This window comes from Alligator mississippiensis, chromosome 12 (genome assembly GCF_030867095.1).
Source record: "Alligator mississippiensis isolate rAllMis1 chromosome 12, rAllMis1, whole genome shotgun sequence".
Lineage (NCBI taxonomy): Eukaryota > Metazoa > Chordata > Crocodylia > Alligatoridae > Alligator > Alligator mississippiensis.
In genome coordinates, this window is record NC_081835.1 from 10,874,462 (window position 1) to 10,896,446 (window position 21,985).

The following is a 21,985-nucleotide window of genomic DNA, read 5'->3' on the forward strand; positions in this document are numbered from 1 at the left end:
GCTCTGTGAATGTTGGCCAAATCATGGTAGCTCGGAGCAGAGAAAATTCCTATGGTCTCTGAGTGAAGAAGGAAAAGGCGATGACTTGGGGAAAGGCACCGTGCTGCTAAGTCGAATCAATAGCGTTGGTGTGAAGTCTCCTTTGGAGAGGGTTCAAAGGGAGGGAAATGCTTTGGGAATCTTGAAACATGGTCTTTCTTGTGGGTTGGCAGAATTACTGCAACAGACAGACATGGTTGTGCTTTAACAGATATCACCCGCATAGTATGATTAGGGATACAAGATATCAGAAGAGTTAATTTTAGAAAGAGAGAGCAAACACACTTGAAGGAGGACCTTGGGAGCATTGTAACAGAAAATCAGATATCCGCAAGCAAAATGCTCATTGAAAAAGTGTATGAGTTTTCGTGGATGCTGGGTGACAGTAACCCCACAGCATACAAGAAGGTGCCAGCTTTCCTCAGAGTCGCTGCACTGTAAATCATTTGCATTTTGCATCCTGAATTAGGTGTCAACCAAACACCATACAAGCCTGAGTACTTGCAGTCTCAAGGCACATGCAATAATATTCTCCACACTTTTTGGTGCCCCAGTTCATGGACCTATCTTATGATGCAGTGAGTTTTGCAATAGAGAATATGGATATTCTTTATTTTAAGTCAGAGTGACAGCAGTGAAAAAGAAAATGAGTGATCTATGATACAATAAAAAAGCCCCTGCAGTTAGTCCTGGAACAAAACTAATGTAATAAATGGAAGGGAGTGGGGCAGGAATCCATTCACTGCATTCGGTTCTTCTACTGTCCCTTGCTATACGATTCTTGTGCGCCCCTGAACACGGCAGGTGTTTTTCAAGGGGAGGGGGTTAATGGAAAGGACTGGCTAACAAGGAAGAGCAGTACAGTTAAATCACATGACCGGTAAGTGTACATTGTGCATGGGTTTGGGATGTGGAAATGCATCCTGAGTTTGGCACCCTCACTTGGACAGACATTAGAAAACTTGCAGGGAAAAAAAAAATCAATGAACACAAATCAAAATGTAGTATGTGAAAGCTCTTACAGTAGCAGTGAGTATCTCTAGGTTGTTAGAGGTAGCTTGCGCACCACATGTTGCTGTAGTTGTCATTGTGAGCACTGAGTATGAAAGCACAGATTCACTTCAAACTGCACAAATTGCCAGTGTGTAAATTAAAGTTGCCCTCAAGTGAAGATACAGAAGAAAAAAAAAGCCCTTGTGTAAATGATGCATGCAGTATGTATGAACTGGGCCCTAAGAGATTTGTATCAGTTGAATCCCATCTGTAACTGGCAATGGACTGTCTACTGTTCAAACTGTAAATAATTGATGCAGACTCGAAAGAATTTTATGCTAACCTTAAAAAAATAATTTTCATGCCTGACTGCCTTTCCAGAATCACTGTTTTGGAAGATGGGAGCCTTAGAATTGTCAATGTAACAAAATCAGATGCTGGAAGTTACACCTGTATAGCAACAAACCATTTTGGAACAGCTAGCAGCACTGGAAGTTTGGTGGTGAAAGGTAATGACAGTCCTTCATATATATAGATATAGATATAATTGATACCTCCATCTTAAATTCTAATTCTGTGCTTTTTTATGCTCTGATCTGCAGAGATACTGAATCTCTAAAGCTCCCATTCAAGTTAATGGGAGTCTGAAGTGAGTGCGAACTACTGACACAAAGCACCTTTTCAGCCAAATTCTGTGATATAAATGAAGGGTGTTGAGTCCCAGTTCTGAGGTCGAATGTATGTTAACAGTAAAATCTGTTTGCAGGCACAATGAATACAGATGCTTAGACAATATTAGTAAATACGTTTTGTAATATAAATAAAATTGAATGGGATGGGAACGGCCTTCCTGGATGAGATAACTGTTGAATTAGACGGACTATTTCTTTTTTGGCAGTAGCCACTTCAAAAGAATTTGCCACTATAATGAATATTAAGGTCCCAATCAAGCAAAGCATATACTTAATGTTAAACCCATGGGTTTAAAATCTGCATCCCCATGGGAGGAGTTTCTTACCATAAGCAGAAAGTCAGTAAGCTTATGTCCCTTTGTAAATGTTTATTCAACTGCAAATATTCTTGTTATTTCTATACTTGTCTAATTGTCTTAAAAATCCTATTATTTTAATAGATCTCATCTTGTTATAACATAGCATAATTTTTCTCATTGAACTATAGTCTATTTTCCAAAATATAATTGTATGATTTAATACTGTTAATCTAACCTTCGGTTGATTTTCCTTCATTTTACAGTGAATTCTGAATATATGCCCAGGAATTCTCTCTAAAAAAATTTTAAAAACATAAAAATTAAAATGTTTCACAAAATAATTTAAAGCTGTAATTTGTTAAATGCACTGACACTGACAAATGGTTTAAATTAAAATATGTACTGTTTATGAGCAGTCCAGTGTCTGATGAATTATTATAGGCAACAGGCATATAGATTATTACACTGATAAAACACTCTCCATCGCCCTCTTATTTGTGGAAAATCCTATATTGAATCAGGAGAGATTGATTACAAAGCAATAAATCAATCATAGAACTCTAATGCTGTCAGTTTTAATTCTCCTGTACATTGGCATTGATGGATAGCATTGGTTTTGAGGCTTTCCCTATCAATTATTTCTGTGGTATACAGGGAATACTTGAAAATGTTTTAATGCAATTTTAAAGGGCTAGCTTCATAATCAGAGTGGGTTTAAGAAAGTGGTTGCAAAATACTAGATCCTAGCGAAGCCGGAGATCTCTTCATAGTTTTTTACCAGCTGTGGATGTGTGTGATATTGTACCAGAATCTACATGGAGCAAAATCTACCCAAAGGTATTAGATGTGCATGTGTGCCATGTCTCAGGATAGGAAATGGCCCAATTTGACTGTTAGAGTTGTTCTCTTCCTTTGATTTGTCATTCTTCAGTCTATATTAGAGCAGTGTTAGGCATATATTAAGCAGGTTCGTGCTTTGAATAATTTAACATGGGTTCAGTGAAGTCAATGATCTGTCCCTTTTGTGATTTGTATGGTAAGTACTCAGTTCTTCCCCTTTGCCCGTCCCGTAGATTATGAAGGGCTGAACAGCTCTTGTTAGGTGCTAGGAGCTTTGTGATGCCAGGACAGCCTTGGATTTTAATGGACAGAAGATATAGCCCCAAGAGACTGCAAGGACTACAGAGACACAGTATAACATCCTGTCACTTTTGCTCTCAAAATTTTACAGTCCTTGCACAGACAGATCTCCCACTGAGGAGACCAGCACATGTAGGAATTAAAATGTGAGGCCCTAATATGGGAAAATCTGCATAATGAATAGTTCCTTCATACATCAACTTTTCTTTTGTTCTTACTTTAAAGTGAAGGCTATGGGGGACTATATTAGGCACTAAAATAAACAGAAAGTAGCCAAGTCATTTCCAGTTTATGTAGCTTGAATAATAGCCCATGCCTATGCATGTATTAGTCTTTGTGCACAGAAATATGGGAGTCCCTAAGGTTAAAAGTAGGTCTGTGTTTAAGTTGTGTCTGACCATTTTAATCCATGTTTCCGTCAAGCAGAACCATAACAAATAAGTGCGAGTGAAATGCTGGGAGCTCTGGAAAACCTGGAAGTAGCCAAAAGTATTGCTTAAACTGCTAAAGGGTCAAGCAGCTCTTGTAAGGTGCTGGGGGCTTTGCAGTGCACCACTGAATGCTGGGGCAGCCTTGGATTTTAATGGGCAGAGGATATAGCCCCACAATTCCCACTGGTTTAGAAGAGGAGGTAAATAAGCCTTTTCCCTTATAGATAACCATTCCAAGACAACAACTTCCTCTTAGAGGAAGGTCTAATTTGAGAAGGTGTGAATATAAATGCACATTATGTCTGAAAACTGGAGTTTATTACAAAGACTGTTACCATCCATATTGGTGCAGAAGACTCCATCTCTCAACCTTCTTCTCCCATCCACTATAAAAAAAACCCAGATCCTATAGGAATGGTACAGAGAAGACACCGGTGAAGTGGCTTTTCTTGCAAATTCCCATGAGGTTGCAATCATTTATGTTAGGTGAGCAATTCCCTTGGGCTCAAATCTTGAAGACAGAAGTGCCAAATGAATGTGAATCTGAATGGATGAGCCCTCATTTGTGTATATCACAAAACCATTGCACAGTTCGACACAGCTAGTCATGGCTGTCAATCTTAGGTCAAGCTCAGTCCAGGGATAGACTTGAGACAGACTTGAAATGTAGCAAAAGCTGTAGGTAAGGAAACTGCACAGACCTTGCCCAGAGCATACCTGAGTCAAATAGACTTTCTTACTTTTACAAGCTTTGGGATGTAATGCTTTAAAGGAAAAAAAAAATAACTTTGGGTTTTACATCAATGGCCAGAATTTGCCCCTCAATCCTAATGCAGCACTGAATGGATACATATGAGGATAGAATTTGCTCCTTAGGGCATGGTCACGTGAGGTAGGCTAGGTGGTGAATTTACAGCACATTAACTTTAAGTACAAGATGGCAGACATAAGCGATTTGCATTTACCCCAGGCTAAGGGCATACACAAGGGTAGTTACCAGAGAGTAACTGATGAGGTCTTGCTAAACAGGGACTGATTTTGATCTCACGCTCGTTTGTGTCTATTGAACGGGGCTACATGGCAAACTTCTGGATGGCAGTGAAAGGAAGAAATAGGAGTGCAGAGAGCAGGAAAAGGGGAAATGGAAATAAAAGGAGGGATGAAAAAGAAAAAAACCAGGCAGGCACAAGTCTGCGGTATTTTTTAGGTTGCTGGAAAGGTTCAAGTGTGGTTGTAGTGACAAAGTGCTACTCTTCTGGTATGCACAAGAAGGATTCCTAAGGGTGCACACAGCAGTATAGTAAACCTAAAAGGAGTTGAATGATTCAAAGCAGTTTGAAAACTACAGCTTGAGGCCACTCTATAAAATGTGGTTGGCATCACCCTCATGTCCTCCTCTCTGCCTCTTCCCTTGGTTTAGAAAAGAATGAGTGCCATTAAAGTACACTTGTGGAAACCTACCCTTGGGACATGATTCCCAGCTTTGGATCCTGAGTGGATAGACGGACTTCCTTTGCTGCCACAAGTCAGCCAACTAAGCTGATAACATTTCATATACACCCATGTGCCCTGTGTTTCTTCTTGGCTAGTACTAGGCAACTTCCTGCTCAGTGGGCATGTCTACATGTGCAAATAATCCAGGAGCAGTTTACTCGAGAGTAAATTACTCTAAAGTAAACTTTTCTGGGTATGTGTCTACACATTCAGAGATGCAGGAGTAGATTTGCTGCCCATGGCAACAATCTGCTGTCACCTCCGCCAGCCTGCAGCATTGGCTTCCTGCAGCAGTCAGGAGAAAGGCCCTGGGAGTTGCCTTCTGCCAGGGTGGGCTCCTCCACTGAAGCCTGGGTAGGGACAATGTCATGGGGCCTGGGCTGGGAGAGCCTTATCTCCCAGTGCCAGCTCCATGGTTGTGGGGCCATTGCTAGGAGATCCTTCTCTCCCAGCCCAGGCCCCAGGACCATGGAGCTCAGGCTGGGTGGGAAGGATCTCCCAACAGTGATCCCATGACCACAAAACTGGCTGTGGGAGAGAAGAATCTCCCAGTACCAGCCCCATGACCACAGAGCTCAGGCTGGGAGAGAAGGATCTCCCAGCCCCAGCCCCATGATCATGATCACAGAGTGGGGGCTAGGAGCTCCATGCTGCCTGCCCGGGCTCCAGGGATGGAGCCTGTCCCAGCAGCAGGCAGCTCTCAGGGCCAGGAAGCAATATCCCCCTGCTGCCCGGCTGACAGGGACCCAATGTGCTTCCAGTCAGGTATCTACACGTGCGCTACTGGACACTGAGTAATCAAGAGTTAATTTGCTACTTGCATTTGTAGGTAGCAAACTTACTCGTGATTGGAGCCAAACACTGCACATTAAGCATCTGTACATGGAGATGGTGCTGCTCACTGCACAGTAATTAGCTCTAATCTCGAATAAGCATCTTGTGTAGAAGTGCCCGGTGTATAGATGTTTTGGCACAGAGGCATCCAATTCTCCCTATGGGCACCTAACTCTGAGCTTTGCATTCCCTCCATGGTGCCTAAAGGGTATGCATTGTGTACCTAATTCAGAGATGCCTACCTCCTTCTTTGGATCTATCCCTTTGCTGTTTGTGGCTTATCTAATTCTTCCCTGTTATTAAAGGAATAGTCATTTGGAGGAATTCCATTCCTCTCAGAAAGTTGGAGGAACCGTCCCCTAGTCATTGTAACAGTTTATGTGTATTGCATCCACTCTTTGCAGTCTTTACCTTCCCTTTTTTCTTAGGGTCATAAGAGATTAGCAAGTACTGCTTTCTCCCTCACTGCTCAGCTCTAACTTGATCCCATTAGCATTAATGGGAGTGACATGTGCACATGAAGCAGAGAATATACCCTTAAGTCCAAGGCATGGATATTAACAGCAACCTGTGAAATGCAATTTTAGAAGCCGCACCATAAAAAGTACAATGAGCAGAAAACTTCCAGTCTCCAAATGAACTGTGCAAAAAAGCTGTATTTTACATTCAAATGCTTTGAGTGTCTATGCCCTAAGTTACACACAGTATAGGTTTGGTGGAAATATGACTGAATGCCTTATTTTAATTCAGTTTGTGGTCTACAAAAGGACTAATTTATCAGCTGACGTGTTCTCTGACCTTAAGATATGCTTGTATTCTTTTTGATCTCATCGTGTGTCGTTGATTAACACCCCGTGAAGGTCATACATCACAAGCCATCTTTTCTAACCTTTCAGTGTCCGTCCAATAACAATGAGGGTTTTTCTTTTCTTTTCTCTTTTTTTTGTTTTTTGAATCCTATCACTCTTACTTGCAACCACCAACTTTTAAGGGAGAGATGCCAACAGTGTCAAATACAGCATGAGCAAGGGTAGAGAGGAACAGGAAGGTTAGTGTCTGTTATGCCAGATCCAGAGAGGCTTAAAATAAATCTCTGGCAAACAACCAGAGAGAGATGAATAAATATTCGTATTATGCACGAGTAGACAGCTTAAAAATATGAAATTCTGACAGGTGCCCATAGGGCTCTTTATTAACATGCTGTTGTCAGAAATTTTGAACCTCAGTGGTTTTCCAAACCAATCAGAATACATTTTTTGTGTGTTCTGTTAGTTCGAAGTGGGAACTACTCTGGCCTTTGAGACCCAAATTCTTGCAAACTTTGCATGTATGGTATGACCTTTAAATTAAAAAAAACAGGTATTGTATCTATAAGGATAAGGAACAGTTCAGCAGACAGCATTAGGGGATCTGTAGAACACAGAGTGTATTTATATGCTGCATATAAATATTAATTTTCAGACCTTTTTTCCCATTTTAACTGTACCTGAGGCTAAATGTTCCAATTCTTCCACAACAACAAAAAAAAGACTCGGTACTTGAGGGTTTACATAACAAACAGTGTAAACAGTATTAGGTATGTATTGTACAATGCTACTTTATTTGAACTTAATATGAACTGAAGTGGCTAATAGTGACAGCTCTGAGCTAGAAGATAGATTCAGATTGCAAGACCACTCAATAGCAGAACCAAATACATTAAGGAGTTTATATAGCTAGTAAAGGTAACTCGTTTGTGCATCAGTCCAGCCTGCTGTCATCTACCTTTTTAAACTCTGTGGCCCCTACTGCATGTCTGAAGTCCCCTGGAATTATTGCCCAAGTGCTGTACTGTCAGTGGTTCGAGGAGGTCAAGCTTCCTTCGTCTTCCTCGCTGTATTCTTCTATGTCTTGTTTAAATAGACTAATAGGATCCAGTTTGCTTGTAGAACTGTTTTATTACCAGCCACTCCATTTTCACTTCGAAAACAAGGTTTCTTTGGCAGGCGGTGGTTCAGGAGGCAGCAGAGAAAACAAGCTAATGAAATTACAGTAGATGACAATAGCACATTGCTACTGTTTCCTTTACAAAATGAGATCATTCTTCTGATGCAACTTGCTGCTTACAAGGTACACTAAATGCATGAGTTTGTGACAAAATTAGTTTAGTGCACTTGATCCGTGTAATATGATTTAGTTTCGTGGCTGAAAAAATGGAACATGAGCAAAAATAACTACTTCGGCTGTTAACTCTCAGTGTAGAGATATGATGCGGATCCTTGAGATTGTTTGATGTTTGGGGACAGCGACCCTTTCTGTCGCATAAAATAGTCTAAACCTCTGAGTTTAATTGTGCAGCCTGGTTTGGCATATATAGCTGCATAGGATAATCCTTTATAGTATTCTTATACCAATACTGCTTGTGTTATTGCTTTAGTTTTCACTGGAAATATGAGGTAACATTCTTCTCTGAGTGCCACCTTGTGCAGTATAACGTGGGTATAAAATGCTAAGGAATCAGAGTGGTAATAATTTACATCCACTTTGCGTTCACTGTGCGCTAGTGTAAATAGTAAGATACAGGACATCATTTAGAAGGATCAGTCTGCTGGAAGTAGCATTATTGCTTTCTAGTGCCCTACAATCCAATAGGTAGAGACTACGCCTGTGTCAAGCAGCTACTATTCTTTGTGGATTCGGCGGATTCGGGGGGCAGTGATTCCATTCAGTGATTCGAATCACCGTCCTGATCCAATTCGGGGGAATCTGATTTGGAGATTCGGCTGCGAGTCTCAATCTTGCCTTGCGCTGCCCGGACCAGGCCGTGGACATCCAGATCCTACTCTATGCCACTCAAATGGGGTGCTGTGCCACCCTGGCTCCAGGCACTCAATCGAGCATGCAGGGCTGCCCTATCTAGCCCATAGCACTCCCCACAGGTCCAGAAATTTGGAGGCACAGAAGCAATGAACACTGCTACCGCTACCCTGTCACTACCAAATTTTTGGACATGTGGAGAGCTCCAAAGGCCATTGGACATGGCTCTGGGAGCTGGGGTTTGAGCGCCTCTGGCTTATACAATATGTCTCTTGTATTTGCACTATACCCAGGGGACCTGGGTAGATTTGTACTATGATATTGTGTCAGAGTGGGCATGGAATAACTGGTTTTCTCACCTTCAAAGATTATGAATACTATAGCAGGCAGCCGCTGATCCTTCTGGATTGTGATGATTGTGTAAGAGGTCCCCAGGATTTGTATGCATATACCTAGGCAGCAATATGGAGGAGTGGAAGCTGACCGGACCTTCCACACCCGTTTAGACCATTGAAACCAAGTCTGGACTTTCTGTGCCACGACAGCTGCCGTTATGGGTGCATCCAGGAATCGAACCTGGGTCTCCTACATAGCAGACAAGGATTCTACCACAACACGCTATGCCATCCAAAAAAATAACTGGAAAAAAACGTTAGCTCTGTAACTCCAAAGCTCTGTTGCACTAGACAAACAATACTTTTGAACAGTTAGCCACTTATTCATCTTTCATATTTCAAAAGTTTTCTTCTCAAACTGATTTGTACAGTAGACTAGGATTTCTCCAAGTCATTTATGGTTTAAATTTTCTATAAACTGACTCACAGGCACATGTTAAGAAGCATACTTACAGCTGAGCAGAACTGCTTATATATACCTCCTCTTGGCTTGTGAACAATGTTCTTCAGTTGGTCTGAATGACTTTGATACATTCGGTACCCGTCAGCCCTCCTGAAGCTTCAGTGTGCCAAGGCTGTTTATAGATGCATCTACTTGCAGGGTCAGCTCTTTGAACAAAAGCAGGCAAATGCTGAGCCTGTTGTAAAAAGTCCCATTGTATTACTGAAAGAAATGCCATGTTCTTACTTCCAAATGGAATTCATTGTCTTGTTTTAGTAGCTTCATGTTGGTGCATTAATTTCAAACATTTTGGTGCAGATTGGGCCAGCTACGGTAGTTAACTAGGACAAGAATTTTATATGACTCCTTTCATTTATGTGGCTGTTTCAGACTCTTTATTGAAATGACATTAACTGGATTGGTTTGATCCCAATTCCATTAAACACTATCCTACTTACCAGTAGCTTTCCTCCAGAGGACACCAAGAGCTTTTTTTCTTTCTGATCGCATGAGACTACTGCTGTGTGTGCTGCGCAGCTATCTGATACTCAGTTATCTGTAACTTTGCTGCTTTCTTTCTGGTCTTACTGTAACCTTATTAGAATTGCCAGTCACGTTTTGGTGATGATGCTAAAATCAGACACATGATTTATTTTTATTTTTTACCGTGCCAAAACAGAGCTGAAAATAGATTGTTGTAATTACTGTTCTGATCGCTGGCTTGTCCAGTCCCCTGGCATGATATCCAGCACAGTGAAGTAGCAAGCATTGGTGAGCTTTGGTGGATATCTTCAGAGGCTGATATTATGTATTTGAAATCCCGAGGATACAGGCAGATGCTTATTTGTCTGCCTCCCTCCCTGTATATCCAACCTACTATTCTAGGGCATGTTACATGATAAATGCTAGGAATAAATTTCTACTTATAAGGTGATCATAAAATACAAGTAAAATTTTTCTTAGGTCCCCTGCTAATAGTCCAATTCCCTTGAAAATTGCCTATTCTGCTAAATTTCATATTTTTAATTGGACCTACAAATAATCCCAGTATAATTACAGACCCACACCTGTACATACAGTAAGGAGTGTTTATAACACCAAAAAAAACCCCAGTCCTCAGCATATCTACATATTTGCTTATAGTTATAATGTTGCCTTATACTTTAAATCATTTAATTTCATAGTCATAGAAATTCTACAGTGCAATGGGATGTGAAGGCTGAATATGCTGAATCCTGCATGCGCATTGGTGTAATGTTTATTTGGGCTCCAGCATCAAGTTTAAATCTAACAGTATGACCATCTGGACCTACTGAGATCAGCAGTAGGCTTGGCTTGCACATAACTGATCTGTTTCTCAAACATACAGCGTTAGTGCTGACTGTATCGATAAAAATGTGGTGTGTTCAGCAGCTTTGGCCTTTATCACCTATTGGTCAAAACTATACATGACTTTGTTTTGAGTTATTCCTATGTGCCTCTACAAAAAATTATCAATGAATTACATGTAGTACAGTGACTGTCTTTCCCAGGTTATATGATTGCCCTGGTTTGGCTTGTTGAGACAGTAACTATATAATTTCTGTGCCTTATGGGTGTACAATGAGACTGCAGCTTTTCTGCAAGGGTTTTGGCTCTCTTTGTAGGTGCCTTGATTTTTTTATCTCTGAATACACATGCAGTGTATTACTATGCATCCCACCAGCTATTATCAGTTACAATTTAGCTGTTGCTTTTTTCTAGGAAAAGCACGATGGAAATTATTCCCTAGACAGGAGAGCGTTTGCATCAAATACTTTACTGACTGAAACCAGTTCATCCCTACAGATACAACTATCTGTGACTACCCTTCAAAAGGGAATAGTTTTGGATGATACTGAAGGCTGAAATAGAAGAGAAAATACCCATTTATAAAGGCATGTACTTCTGTAGCAACCAGAGAGTGAGTCTGGAGCTGTCCAAGGTTTGGGTTCTCATATCGAATGGTGCGCTGTATGGCCGACTGGTTTCACACCCTGAATATATACAGTTACCAAACTTAAATAGCTCTGAAAAGGTCAAAGAAGAAGTATGTGTGTGTGCTTAAATAGTAGGTGATCATTTTAATAAAGTTTTTAAGGGCATACATTTTAAGCAGCTAAAAAGTGAACAAGCCATAATAGACACCCAGGTAATGATATGCGTAGTGTTAATGTCCAGTAGCTGTCACTCTGATCTTGGCGTGTTAACCTTGCATTAAGGAGCAGTGTATTTATCAGGTGCTTATATGAAGCTAAGTTATGACTTCTTCTGTGGGCCATTAAAAGCCCGGTGATATTATTTTAGAGTGGTGCCTAGTTTCAAGCCAAATTCCAACGTGCGCACTTATATGGTGCTGACTAAAATCCACTGTAGGTCAATTTGGATAAAATCTTCTTTTCTTCTCTTAAAGTTCAGTAGTCCTTTTGATTCCTAATTTTATGTCAGACTTGACAGGTGCATTCAGTTTATGCATGCAGTCCCTTAATAATCCATGTCTTAATAATACATAGCACATAAAGAGCTTGTATTTCATCTGAGGCTTAAAAAAAGTGCTTTAGAAACATTAAGTTAACCTCGTAACAGTGCGGTGAGGGGAAAGTAACCATTTCTTTATTTCAGCATTTCCATTTTCCAGGTAGGCAAGATGAAGCACAGGGGATGTCATTTGTTCAAGTCCCAGGGTAAAGCAGTGGCAAAGCAAGGAACAGAATCCACAAACCATGCTGTAACCTTCCATTCATAATCCTGCTCAGTACTTGAAGGCAGTATTAAAGAGCTGCTGAAAATGTGACAGATAAGAGTATAAAAGGCAGGCATGCTATGGGATGGATGGTTTCTCCATTCCCATAGCTCTTGTTAGAATGTCCTTTTGCTTTTGGTTTTCTTAATGCCAGCATGTCAAGCCGCACAGCCATGGACCATTAGCACTGTACTGTAGTACAGAAAGGTCAGTAACCTTCCATAAAATTTGATCAAGGCTATGGCAAGGGCGATAGCTCACTGAATATTTCCTTCACTTCAGGCCCAGTCCAACTACCATTGAGTTTTTTCATTGACTTCTTCAGGACTCGGTCAATTCCTTAATTGGTTAACTGTTTATTGTTATGCATTAGTATTTGTATTCCTTTAGCTGATAGCCACTGGCAAGCAGAAGGTGCTTTGAGAAATGTCTGGTTCTTTCTTTTGCAAAAAAAATAAGGTCGGCTTTTAAGGGATTGAAACTGTAAATGGAAGAGAAACAGGGGGCTCAATTAAACTGTAAAATACTAATACTTGGCACTTTAGGAGAGGCTGCTGAAATGAAACGGATGACTTTTTTTTTTCTTTGTACACACTTACTGATCATAACAAATAAAACTTGTAAACATAATACAACTGTTTAGCTTCATTAAATTTGTAGCAGACAATTAATTTTTTCAGGCAATTCAAATGGTCTTCTGTAGTTCTGATTCAGTTTAATTGAACATATTACCACAAGCAGATAATAAGAAATATATTGAAGATATCCATCTGGCTTGCATTGAAAACCTTGTGCATTTCATTCTGCACGCCTGTCACAGGCCTTACTAATTGCCTCATTTTAGCTGTTTTACAATCAGTATGATTTAGCCATTAATGTGATAAAAGTCATGCTGGAGAAGTGCTAGATATTAAAAAGCATAGATCTCTGACCTATCTCTCTTGCCAGTTTTGGACTTATCTCTAACATTATTAAAGTTATATTTTTAAAAGCAGAAATAAAAATATATTGACGCCCTTTAAGTGTCCTTTTCAGTTCACTTTGTTATTTTGCCTCTCAACTGATTTAGAGGGAGCCGGGTGCTGGGAAATGTTTACTCTGTAAAATGTTAAATTCAGGACCTCCCCCCCACACACACACACTCACACACCTCTGCTGTAATACTTCAGTCACTTAAGTGGCTTTCAAGCAGATAATTGCATGGCTAAATAAGGAAGTCAAGACAGGAGCAAGGGGCTGACATTTCTAAGGATTTCTGTTTCAGTATATAAAATGTTTGGGAAAATGACTCTTTTAAAGAGAGGTCAGCCATTATGTCTACATCCACTGTAGAAAGAGAGAGAGGCTTTTCCATTTGTCTTCCCATATTTTTTAGCGTAGGCCCACAAGGCACAGCTAACAAATTTACAGAACCTCACGTGTGAAGACTAAATGGCATTACAATGTCTCCTACCATAAAAAAGAAAGACTTAGAATAATTCATGAAAAAAGGCTCATGCCTTTCATTTTAGGAATTTACTTACCTTCCTAGAGAAAAGAACAAGTTCAGGACTTCTCCCTTTGTTTCACTATCAGTAGTTGATTGAGTCGATTGGTGGAAGATCAAATCTATGCAGCAGTTCAAAAAGGAGAGGACCTACAGGTGAAACACAGGCTTTTAGTGAAATGAAAGTAGGTTAATTAACACTTTTTTCATCAACTTGCCCTGATTTAATTTAACACTAACCATTTCAGAAAGGTTAAAAATATTTTGCAGTTTGATTATGATCAATGGAAGTTCAATGCTGTTAAAATGAATGAATTCTCAAAGTACGGAGAGCAGGTTTCTGATTTGTATTTCAAGTCTACATCTCTTCTGTGTCTGATTAAAGAGGCTGGGATATGTTTCTGGGGGGAACAGGGTTACAGAAAAGGGAGTTCAGGTAGGGGCCGTGATATGTAGAGTTGTGTTTGGTGTCCCTGGGTTTCAGAACGTGTTTGACTTTTCCTGTATTTCGGGGGTGGTTCTCATTTCCCCATGAGATCTGAGAAGAAGCTCCCTCCTGTTGTTACAAGTATCAGGGATTATTTTCGCCCTTCTCAGAAGCATTGGATACTGAATGCAGCCCAGGGATTTTAATTGGGATCCTCCTGCTTAGAAATCCAGAGATTCCTGGTTAGAGGGCCTTGCCCTTCCCCTCATGGTCAGGCTGATCACCAGATTTGGGATCAGGAAGGGACTTTCTGCAAATCTGCATGGACTGTTGCAGGCTTTGCTGTCCTCTGCACCTGAGGGCATGGCCCTCTTTGCTGGATGTCTCAAGTGCATTTTAACAGCCGTGGTAGTGGCAGGACACAGACAGTTTCCTCCCCCCTCTGCTTTACCTGTAGCAGGTCAGGGTGTTTTGAGTGTCTTTGGGCTACACGCCTTGCAGTTTTGTGATGGGGCTGTGTGTATAGTTTTAGGAATAATTTAATTAAGCACTTGTATGGGAAAGTTTGGTAGGGATGATCCTGCCTTGAGCAGGGGGCTGAACTAGGTGACCTCCCGAGGGTCCTTCCAGCCCTATAATCCTATAACATAACTTGTCTTTTACATGGAATGATATTTCTGTTTCCTTGGCACATGCCAAATGGAAACTGTTATAATTTCATAGCTAGGCAAGACGTGTAAAGAGCAGCAAGGGGCTGTTAGCTGAAGATTATCGCCATGCTGAGTGTGTTTACAGATTCAGAGCAATGGGAATATGTTTGGCTTCTCACTCTACCCCCTTTCCAAGTGATCAGGAATAGGAAGCTAGCTCAACCACTGAAGGAACTGGGAATATTTGTAAATTGTAGCATATGGGAAAATCTTAGAAACTTGCAAGTCAGGCAGTGACATCCTGCGGAGAAGGCCACATGTGTTTGATAGATGAAGTCAGCTGGAGGCAGCTGAGAGGAGAGGTGGGAGCGGATTGACCTTCCGTGTGTCAGTAGGCTCTGATGGTGAACCACGTACACCGCTGACTCGAAGCAGATGTCGGTGAGATGAGCCTAGGCAAAACATTGCTTTCCCAATTGGGTGCAGCTGAACTAGTAGGCATCAGAGTCCTTTTATGGGCTTAAAGGAGCCGAATGAATTTACAGCAGGTGAAGCTCTAGCTCAGCGAGTTTGAATACTTGTTCCTATGATTGCTTGGATTTCTAGAAAGGTCAATTTGATGATGGTGCTCCTGGGCATACCATTTCTGTAATCCCAGATCGCCTTACGTATTTGTGGGTAACATATTTGACTTTAAGTCCACAGAATGCCATCCCCTCCGTATCCCAGTAGAGAACAAGAGGTCAGATCTCCATAGAAGTGGAGAACTTACAGATCTTAAGAGGGGAAGACCAGGATTTCTATTTATCTCCATCGCCACAGCAGCATGACTTCCTCAAGAGAGCAACATGACAGATAGTATCATTGTTATCTCATGTTACTATATTCCAGTATGGAAGGACATCACAGAGAGGAGCTATGCAGCCAACCAAGACCCCTTTGCCTGTGTGCAGTCTTGCCTTGAAAAGATGGGGTTGCTTTCCACAGAGTCAACGTTCTTGCCAATTTGGCAGTCCACTTCGACTCCCAATTCACCTTATTGAAGGGTGGAGAGTACTGAGACCAAAGTGAAAAAATGTACTTTAAATTTCCAGTGGGCTGCCTTCAGTTCTGGGGGTGAGATGAAGTGAGCTACTACAAAAACTGCAGAGCTCCCAGGTAGATTAAAAGACAAAAATACCAAAGTCCCCACCAGGTATGGAAACTGCTAAGAGGACATTTTCATTGGATGGTTTTGTTTGTAGTATTTTGTTTGTCTTTTCTCCACTCGTGTCCTTTGGTCTTTTTAAAAATGTGGAAGTTCAGTATGTTGTTTTCCATCTGGTTTTCAATTTCCAAATTGTTTTCCTTTTTGGGTTGAGTGAAAAAGGGAAAGAGTCTGCAGGGTGTAGAATAATGATATAGTTAAAAATTAGAATAATGATTTACCTTTACATAATTCCAGAAAAAAAGCAGAACACTTTACAATAAGGCCACTGTTCTTTCCATGCTTCAGGGGGGGAACTAAAGCATCAGTTAATGCCAAGGAACGGAAGATGAAGGTTTGATTGCCGCTCCTGAGCTATAATCCATACTGCCTTTTGCCATTTAAAATGGACATGCTCAAGACTATTCTCATTTTTCTCTATTGGTAATCTAGTGCTCTTCCCAGTACCATTCTGTAAAGTTTAATTGTACATACTAGATTGCAAATCAGGCTCCAGAAATTCAAATTAGTGTTTAGCAGCATGAGGCACAAGTCTACAGTTTTTAGAAGTACTCCCTATGTGAACAGTTACAAATTACAGCAAAAAACACTTTTTTTCTTCTTCTTGGATGACTTCTCCTTAGGTGTCTTGTACATCCCAGAAAACAGTAGTTGAGGTTGTATAAATTCTGTAGTGTTCTGTAACTTTGATCTAAACTGACATATTCTCCATATATAATATAGCAAAGAATAGGGCCCAGCACTCTAATTCCATACTTTTCTTTCCTAGTATCCTCATATAAAGAACAAATAGGATTTCAAAGTTTACTGGGTTTATTAGTTGTCCTGGACTCATTCAAATAGGACTTTAACTTCAGAGTACCTTACTTTTTATGTGCTAAGCTTGAAACCTCAATAGTAAGCTCCCTCAAACTAAGCAGCAATAGAAGTGATCTCCTACAAATCTTGGAGGTAGTAGTGCTGGAAAGTGGTGGATTAATTCAGCCCTTGGGAAATGACATCTCCTCTTTCAGCAAAATCCTAGAGTTAAGGACTTTCTGCACCAATCTAATCACCTCTTGACACCTCCAAGGTCGGGTGCTTTCCCCTACCTTGGAGGTGTTCAAGAAGAAATTAGACAAGCATTTGGCTGGGGTCAGTTGATGATCAATGATCATCAGATCGATCATCTAATAGGTCCCTTCCGACCCTAGAAATCTATGAAATGCACAAGAGCCCAGAGCTTTACAGAACCAGACTCTTTATCCACAAGAGAAGTATGTCAGCAGCAGTGACATTGCAAACCTCCATCATGCTGCCACACAAATGTGCCTCATTTTGACTGGGGGGGAACAACTGAACACATGAAAGTGTCATGACAGCATCTCTGAGGATAATATTACAAGTTATAGACAATTTTAGGATGGTTTCTAGTCTCATTAAATCCCTGGTACCTCCATAGAGAGTGAGATCAAAGGTGTAAGCTGTGATGGTAATTTTGTACGCTGGGAATTCATTTGATTTCAGAGTTGGGTACGTAACTTGAAACAGCTGTCGGTGTCTATTGCCCAAGGCTCAATGGAAACTGGCTTCAGAGAGCTCCTTGAACAAGGTGCAAGGACCTTGTTCTTGTTGCTACATAATAGCCCAGCATTTGAGAGTTAGGGTGTGTATTGCGGCATCAGAATAAAATCAGGTCCTAAATCCTGTTTCCAGTTCTTCTCATGATGAGCTTTGAAGCCTTGGTCAAGTCAGTCACCTCTGTCCCAAATTCGGTAACGGTCAAAACAAAATAAGGATGTAGGCAGGACTGTTGAGACACTGGTTTAATGAAATGTTTTTAAAGTACTTGGAGATCTCCAGCTGGGAGAAGGCAGCCTGCCCTGCTGTAAAATAATTGTCTTCTTTCTAAGCCGCGATGAATCAAATACCCTCTCTCATTCTGCATTTCTTCTATTATGTTACGGCTGCACAGACCCTGCTTTCCATCCCCCTCTTCACGTTCAGTTGCATGTTAGCTACTCGGGAAGTACTTCACTTTACATGGAAGGATCAAATGCCCAGCTAGAACTGATAGAAACTTTTCAACTGATTTTTTTTTTTTCTCTTGAATATGCAGATTCAAGCTGACTGGAACATATTGCTTTGATTTTATCAAATAGCTTTATTTGAAAAAATTACAAAGCATAAAAATGAAACTAAATGTTTTGTTTGGTCCATTTTTTTGGTTCAGACTGACCCAAAATAATGGCAAATAAGCAGTTATTCAAACAGTTCTACTCCTTACATTCCCGTGTAAGTCCAAAATACGTTAGGTTGGAAACAGATACTTTTGGAGATCACAGTCCTAAGTAATGTAGTAGCCAAAACTCTTGTATAACACCAGTAAGTGAATGACAGCCTCCAGTCTAAGTTATACAGTAGCAGCTCAGCATACACGACTTGCTTTTTAGAGTTGTTTCTAAAAAGCTTAAGGGTCTTAGACTTTTCATTTCCGTTGTACAGTCGTTTCTCTAAGGGAGCTATTTGCTAACACTTTTCCTAATTATATTCTAATTATCAAATAGTGGGAGCAGATGCTGCTTGAGAGGAATACTTTGGTTGAAGGCATCCATGGGATTGATACAACAACCCAACCAGCAGAGAAGCCATCACAGTAGCAGCAGGCTATTGACACTCAATACTAAAAACTAAGGTGGTCATTTTTCCTGATGAGAGATAACTGTGGGCCCCAGTGTGAAACCCTTTACTTTGTTCTTTTTTTATTGTGCATTTTGTGTTCCTTCACAGATTCAAACTGTTTAATGACTGAAAGAGCTTGGTGTTCAGTAAAATCAATTAATCCGAGTGGTCCACTGCCCAGCTGAATGTTTTAAGACTGTTTTGAAAAGTGGGAACAGGGTTTTTCACACACTGAGAAAAGAGTTGTCCATCATCACAGAGGTGAGATGAAATAATATTCAGGATATGACAGGTGTGGGTCTAAAGTGCCACTGAAATCAGAAGAGCTAAGCCCATTTTCACTAGCAGAAAATCTGCTGATCCACGGTTTTATTTTAAAAGTAGGTCTGTGAATTGGCTCAACATGCAAAATGGAATAAATTAAGCTGGAGAATCTTGCCCGGTGTATCTTTGTTAAAAACCAAATAATGATATTCAGTTCTCTGCTTCCATAATAGAGTGAATCATGGAGAGAGATAATCAGCGAACATGGTTTAACAAGTACAAAAATTATTATTGTTCTTGTATTTGTACAAAATGAGAGGGAGGGCTCTATCCTCTGCTGGCAGGCCCATCTGTTAATTTTACCTGGGAAAACTAGCACCACTTAATTTCTGGAGAATGCTTTTAACATGATCTATTGATGTGCATCCTGCCGGCTGTTGATTTTGACTACCCAGCTCAAGTTAGTTTATACAGGGATGTGTTTTTTACAAACGGCTGACAATGTACCTTTTTGAAAATTGGGTCTTTCCTTGTATTTTGTATTAGACTCCATGACAAGGGATTGGGAATTAATCTACATATTATTTATTGGGAAACTGAAAATCATGACTGTAGTACTTTTGCAATGATATTCTCTATCTTTGGAAGCTCAGAATACATTGGACTTTAAAACTGCTTCGTTTTGATCTTACTTTTGCCAGCCTACTAAATCCTGAGCTTTAGAATAACATTGGAGTCCTGATAGAGAGAGAGGGCCCACAGGCAAAGAGGATCAAAATAGAGGGTATGGAGCCATATGAATGAATGAAACGAGTATATAGAGTACTATAAAACGTATAAAGTATGCTATTCACCTTATAGTACATATGGTTAAAAATATATATATTAGTCGTTTTAGTGCTGTGCTGTCTCTTCTGAAGAATTTAAGTCACCACTTCTCTATACTTATGGCCTTTACCATTCTAAACATATTTTAAAACACCACAAATCAACCATCTCAGCAGGTGAAATTGTTCAAAGTGGCAAAATGCTTTTGCACATTGTGCATATGACAGGTGGAACATGCTGCACGGCATTACATTTGTGCAGTAACCATGGCCTGTGTAAGAAGGGGGACTGTGATTGATCCTTGAGTGACTTGTAATTTGTCAAAGACCAGATATGAGTCCTCCTGTATCTGATTAACCTTCTCTGTAAGATGGCCATCATTTTTGTAATGACAGTAGATTATTCCATACTTGAAAAGATGGATATCAGCTAGTTTTAATCAATAACCCCCAAAAGGTGACACCTTGAATTCACTGGGTTATCTATAAAGTCTGTCACAAATAGTACAATCATTTGTCAAATATACTGATTTCATTTAAGGCAACTTTGAAGTGCTTTTTATTTTAGCATGAAAGACAAAGCAATGCAAAAGTATAGTGAAATGTGTGCTTTGTTTTTAGAGTGCAATCAGGCAGTGGCACCTACTGCCATAAAGAGCAAGTAAAAATGTGTATGAGTGACACATTTGATTGTCATTCCCAGACTCTGCTCCATATGATTCGCTGTCTCACATTTGTATTGAGAGAGCTTGATTTAGAAAGATTGTGCTGCACTGGATGAAGTGGAGGTTAACATGAAGTATTGTGTCCTGTTGTTATTTCACCCCACCCTCCATTTGTACTCTCTCTGGATCTGATATATTTTCATTTGTTTTGTCTCTGTAGTGCTATAAATGGTGCATCCCTCCCCAGTAGCCTTTGATGCAATTCCATTCTTAATGTGTTTTCAGATTTTAAATTAACCTTCATTTATTATTCAGTCACACAAAGAGTGCATAGTTCAGTATGCAGGAATGCAGACTGCTGATTGACTGCCTAGTCCCTTTTGGGAGGCATTAATTCCAGGGAGGGAGACTCTTACATCAAGTTTAGACAGTTTTCAATCTGTGGGAAGCTCTTCCTCAATGTCAGTTGAAGAAATATGTTAATAATTTGTACCTAAACCGCAGTTCAACTCTGAATGAAGCCAAGAAGGAAACTGCCATTCTTAAAAGTAGATCTCAGATGATGAGATGGGCAACTGCCATACAAGTAGCAAGGGAAGAGTGCTCCATTCAGGTTGGGTTTTAAACCCATTTGACTATATTTAAGTTGAGTGGATTCTTTGCAACAGCTCATGAAGTTAATTGTACTCTATTGCTAAGATATACATGCACTTTGGAGATGTCTTTCTAGTACAGCAAGGCAAGGCATGTTAAATTGCAAGGTTGGAAATTGTTTGGGAAAGTAGTTGGAAGCATGTGCTTAAATGCTTGCCTGACTGGGGAGTGGACAGCTGATATCAGGGTCTCGGCTCTTACAGAAAAGACCAAACATGTCCCCAGCAAAACCCCAAATCTCAGCCCCTCTCAAATATGCAACCAGGTACCAGTCTACTGCCACTACACTAGTAGGTTAAATGTTCAAAAGCATGTAGCTGCTTAGAAGTTTAACGTCCATTTGCAAGAGTGACTTAGGATGTTATATCCCCTTGAATTTAAGCAGAATTTTTCCGCTAGATCTTATATTAATATGTTAAGTACATATTAATATGTTAGTACAGCAGATAATTGATAACAGTAGAATGCAGTACAGAGGTTTTTTTATAAGTCACATAAGACCCTGCTACTTATAAATCAGTTATTTCACTTGCATGTATTCGTGTATGATGATTGATTATGGAAGATACAGAGACATGCATACTGGTATATGAAAGAGTATGTCTGAGCTTTATTTATTATTATACAGGTCCTTATAAGCTTATGTCCGCCCATAAGACTGACAGCCTGTCATAGCTGCATCCAATGATATTGTAAAACAGAAGGTGTTTTACCACTTAACTTTGCTCTGGCCTTTCTTCTTTCCTTACTAAAATGAATTTTAGCCATGCCCCATAAACTGCTCAAACAATCCATTAGGATGCTGTAGAAATTAGCATAGTAAACCAC

The 21,985-nt window shown here is 40.2% G+C and overlaps 1 protein-coding gene across 10 annotated transcripts in view; it reads left to right on the forward strand.

The window, feature by feature from the left end:
- Positions 1-21,985, forward strand: part of CNTN4 (contactin 4) — a 586,961-nt gene that overhangs the window by 523,330 nt on the left and 41,646 nt on the right. For all 10 annotated transcript variants that reach the window (XM_019499786.2, XM_019499792.2, XM_019499789.2 and 7 more), the window contains one exon: positions 1,414-1,541. In XM_019499786.2, coding sequence (XP_019355331.1) covers positions 1,414-1,541 — 128 coding nt within the window. The remainder of the gene's footprint in view (positions 1-1,413; positions 1,542-21,985) is intronic.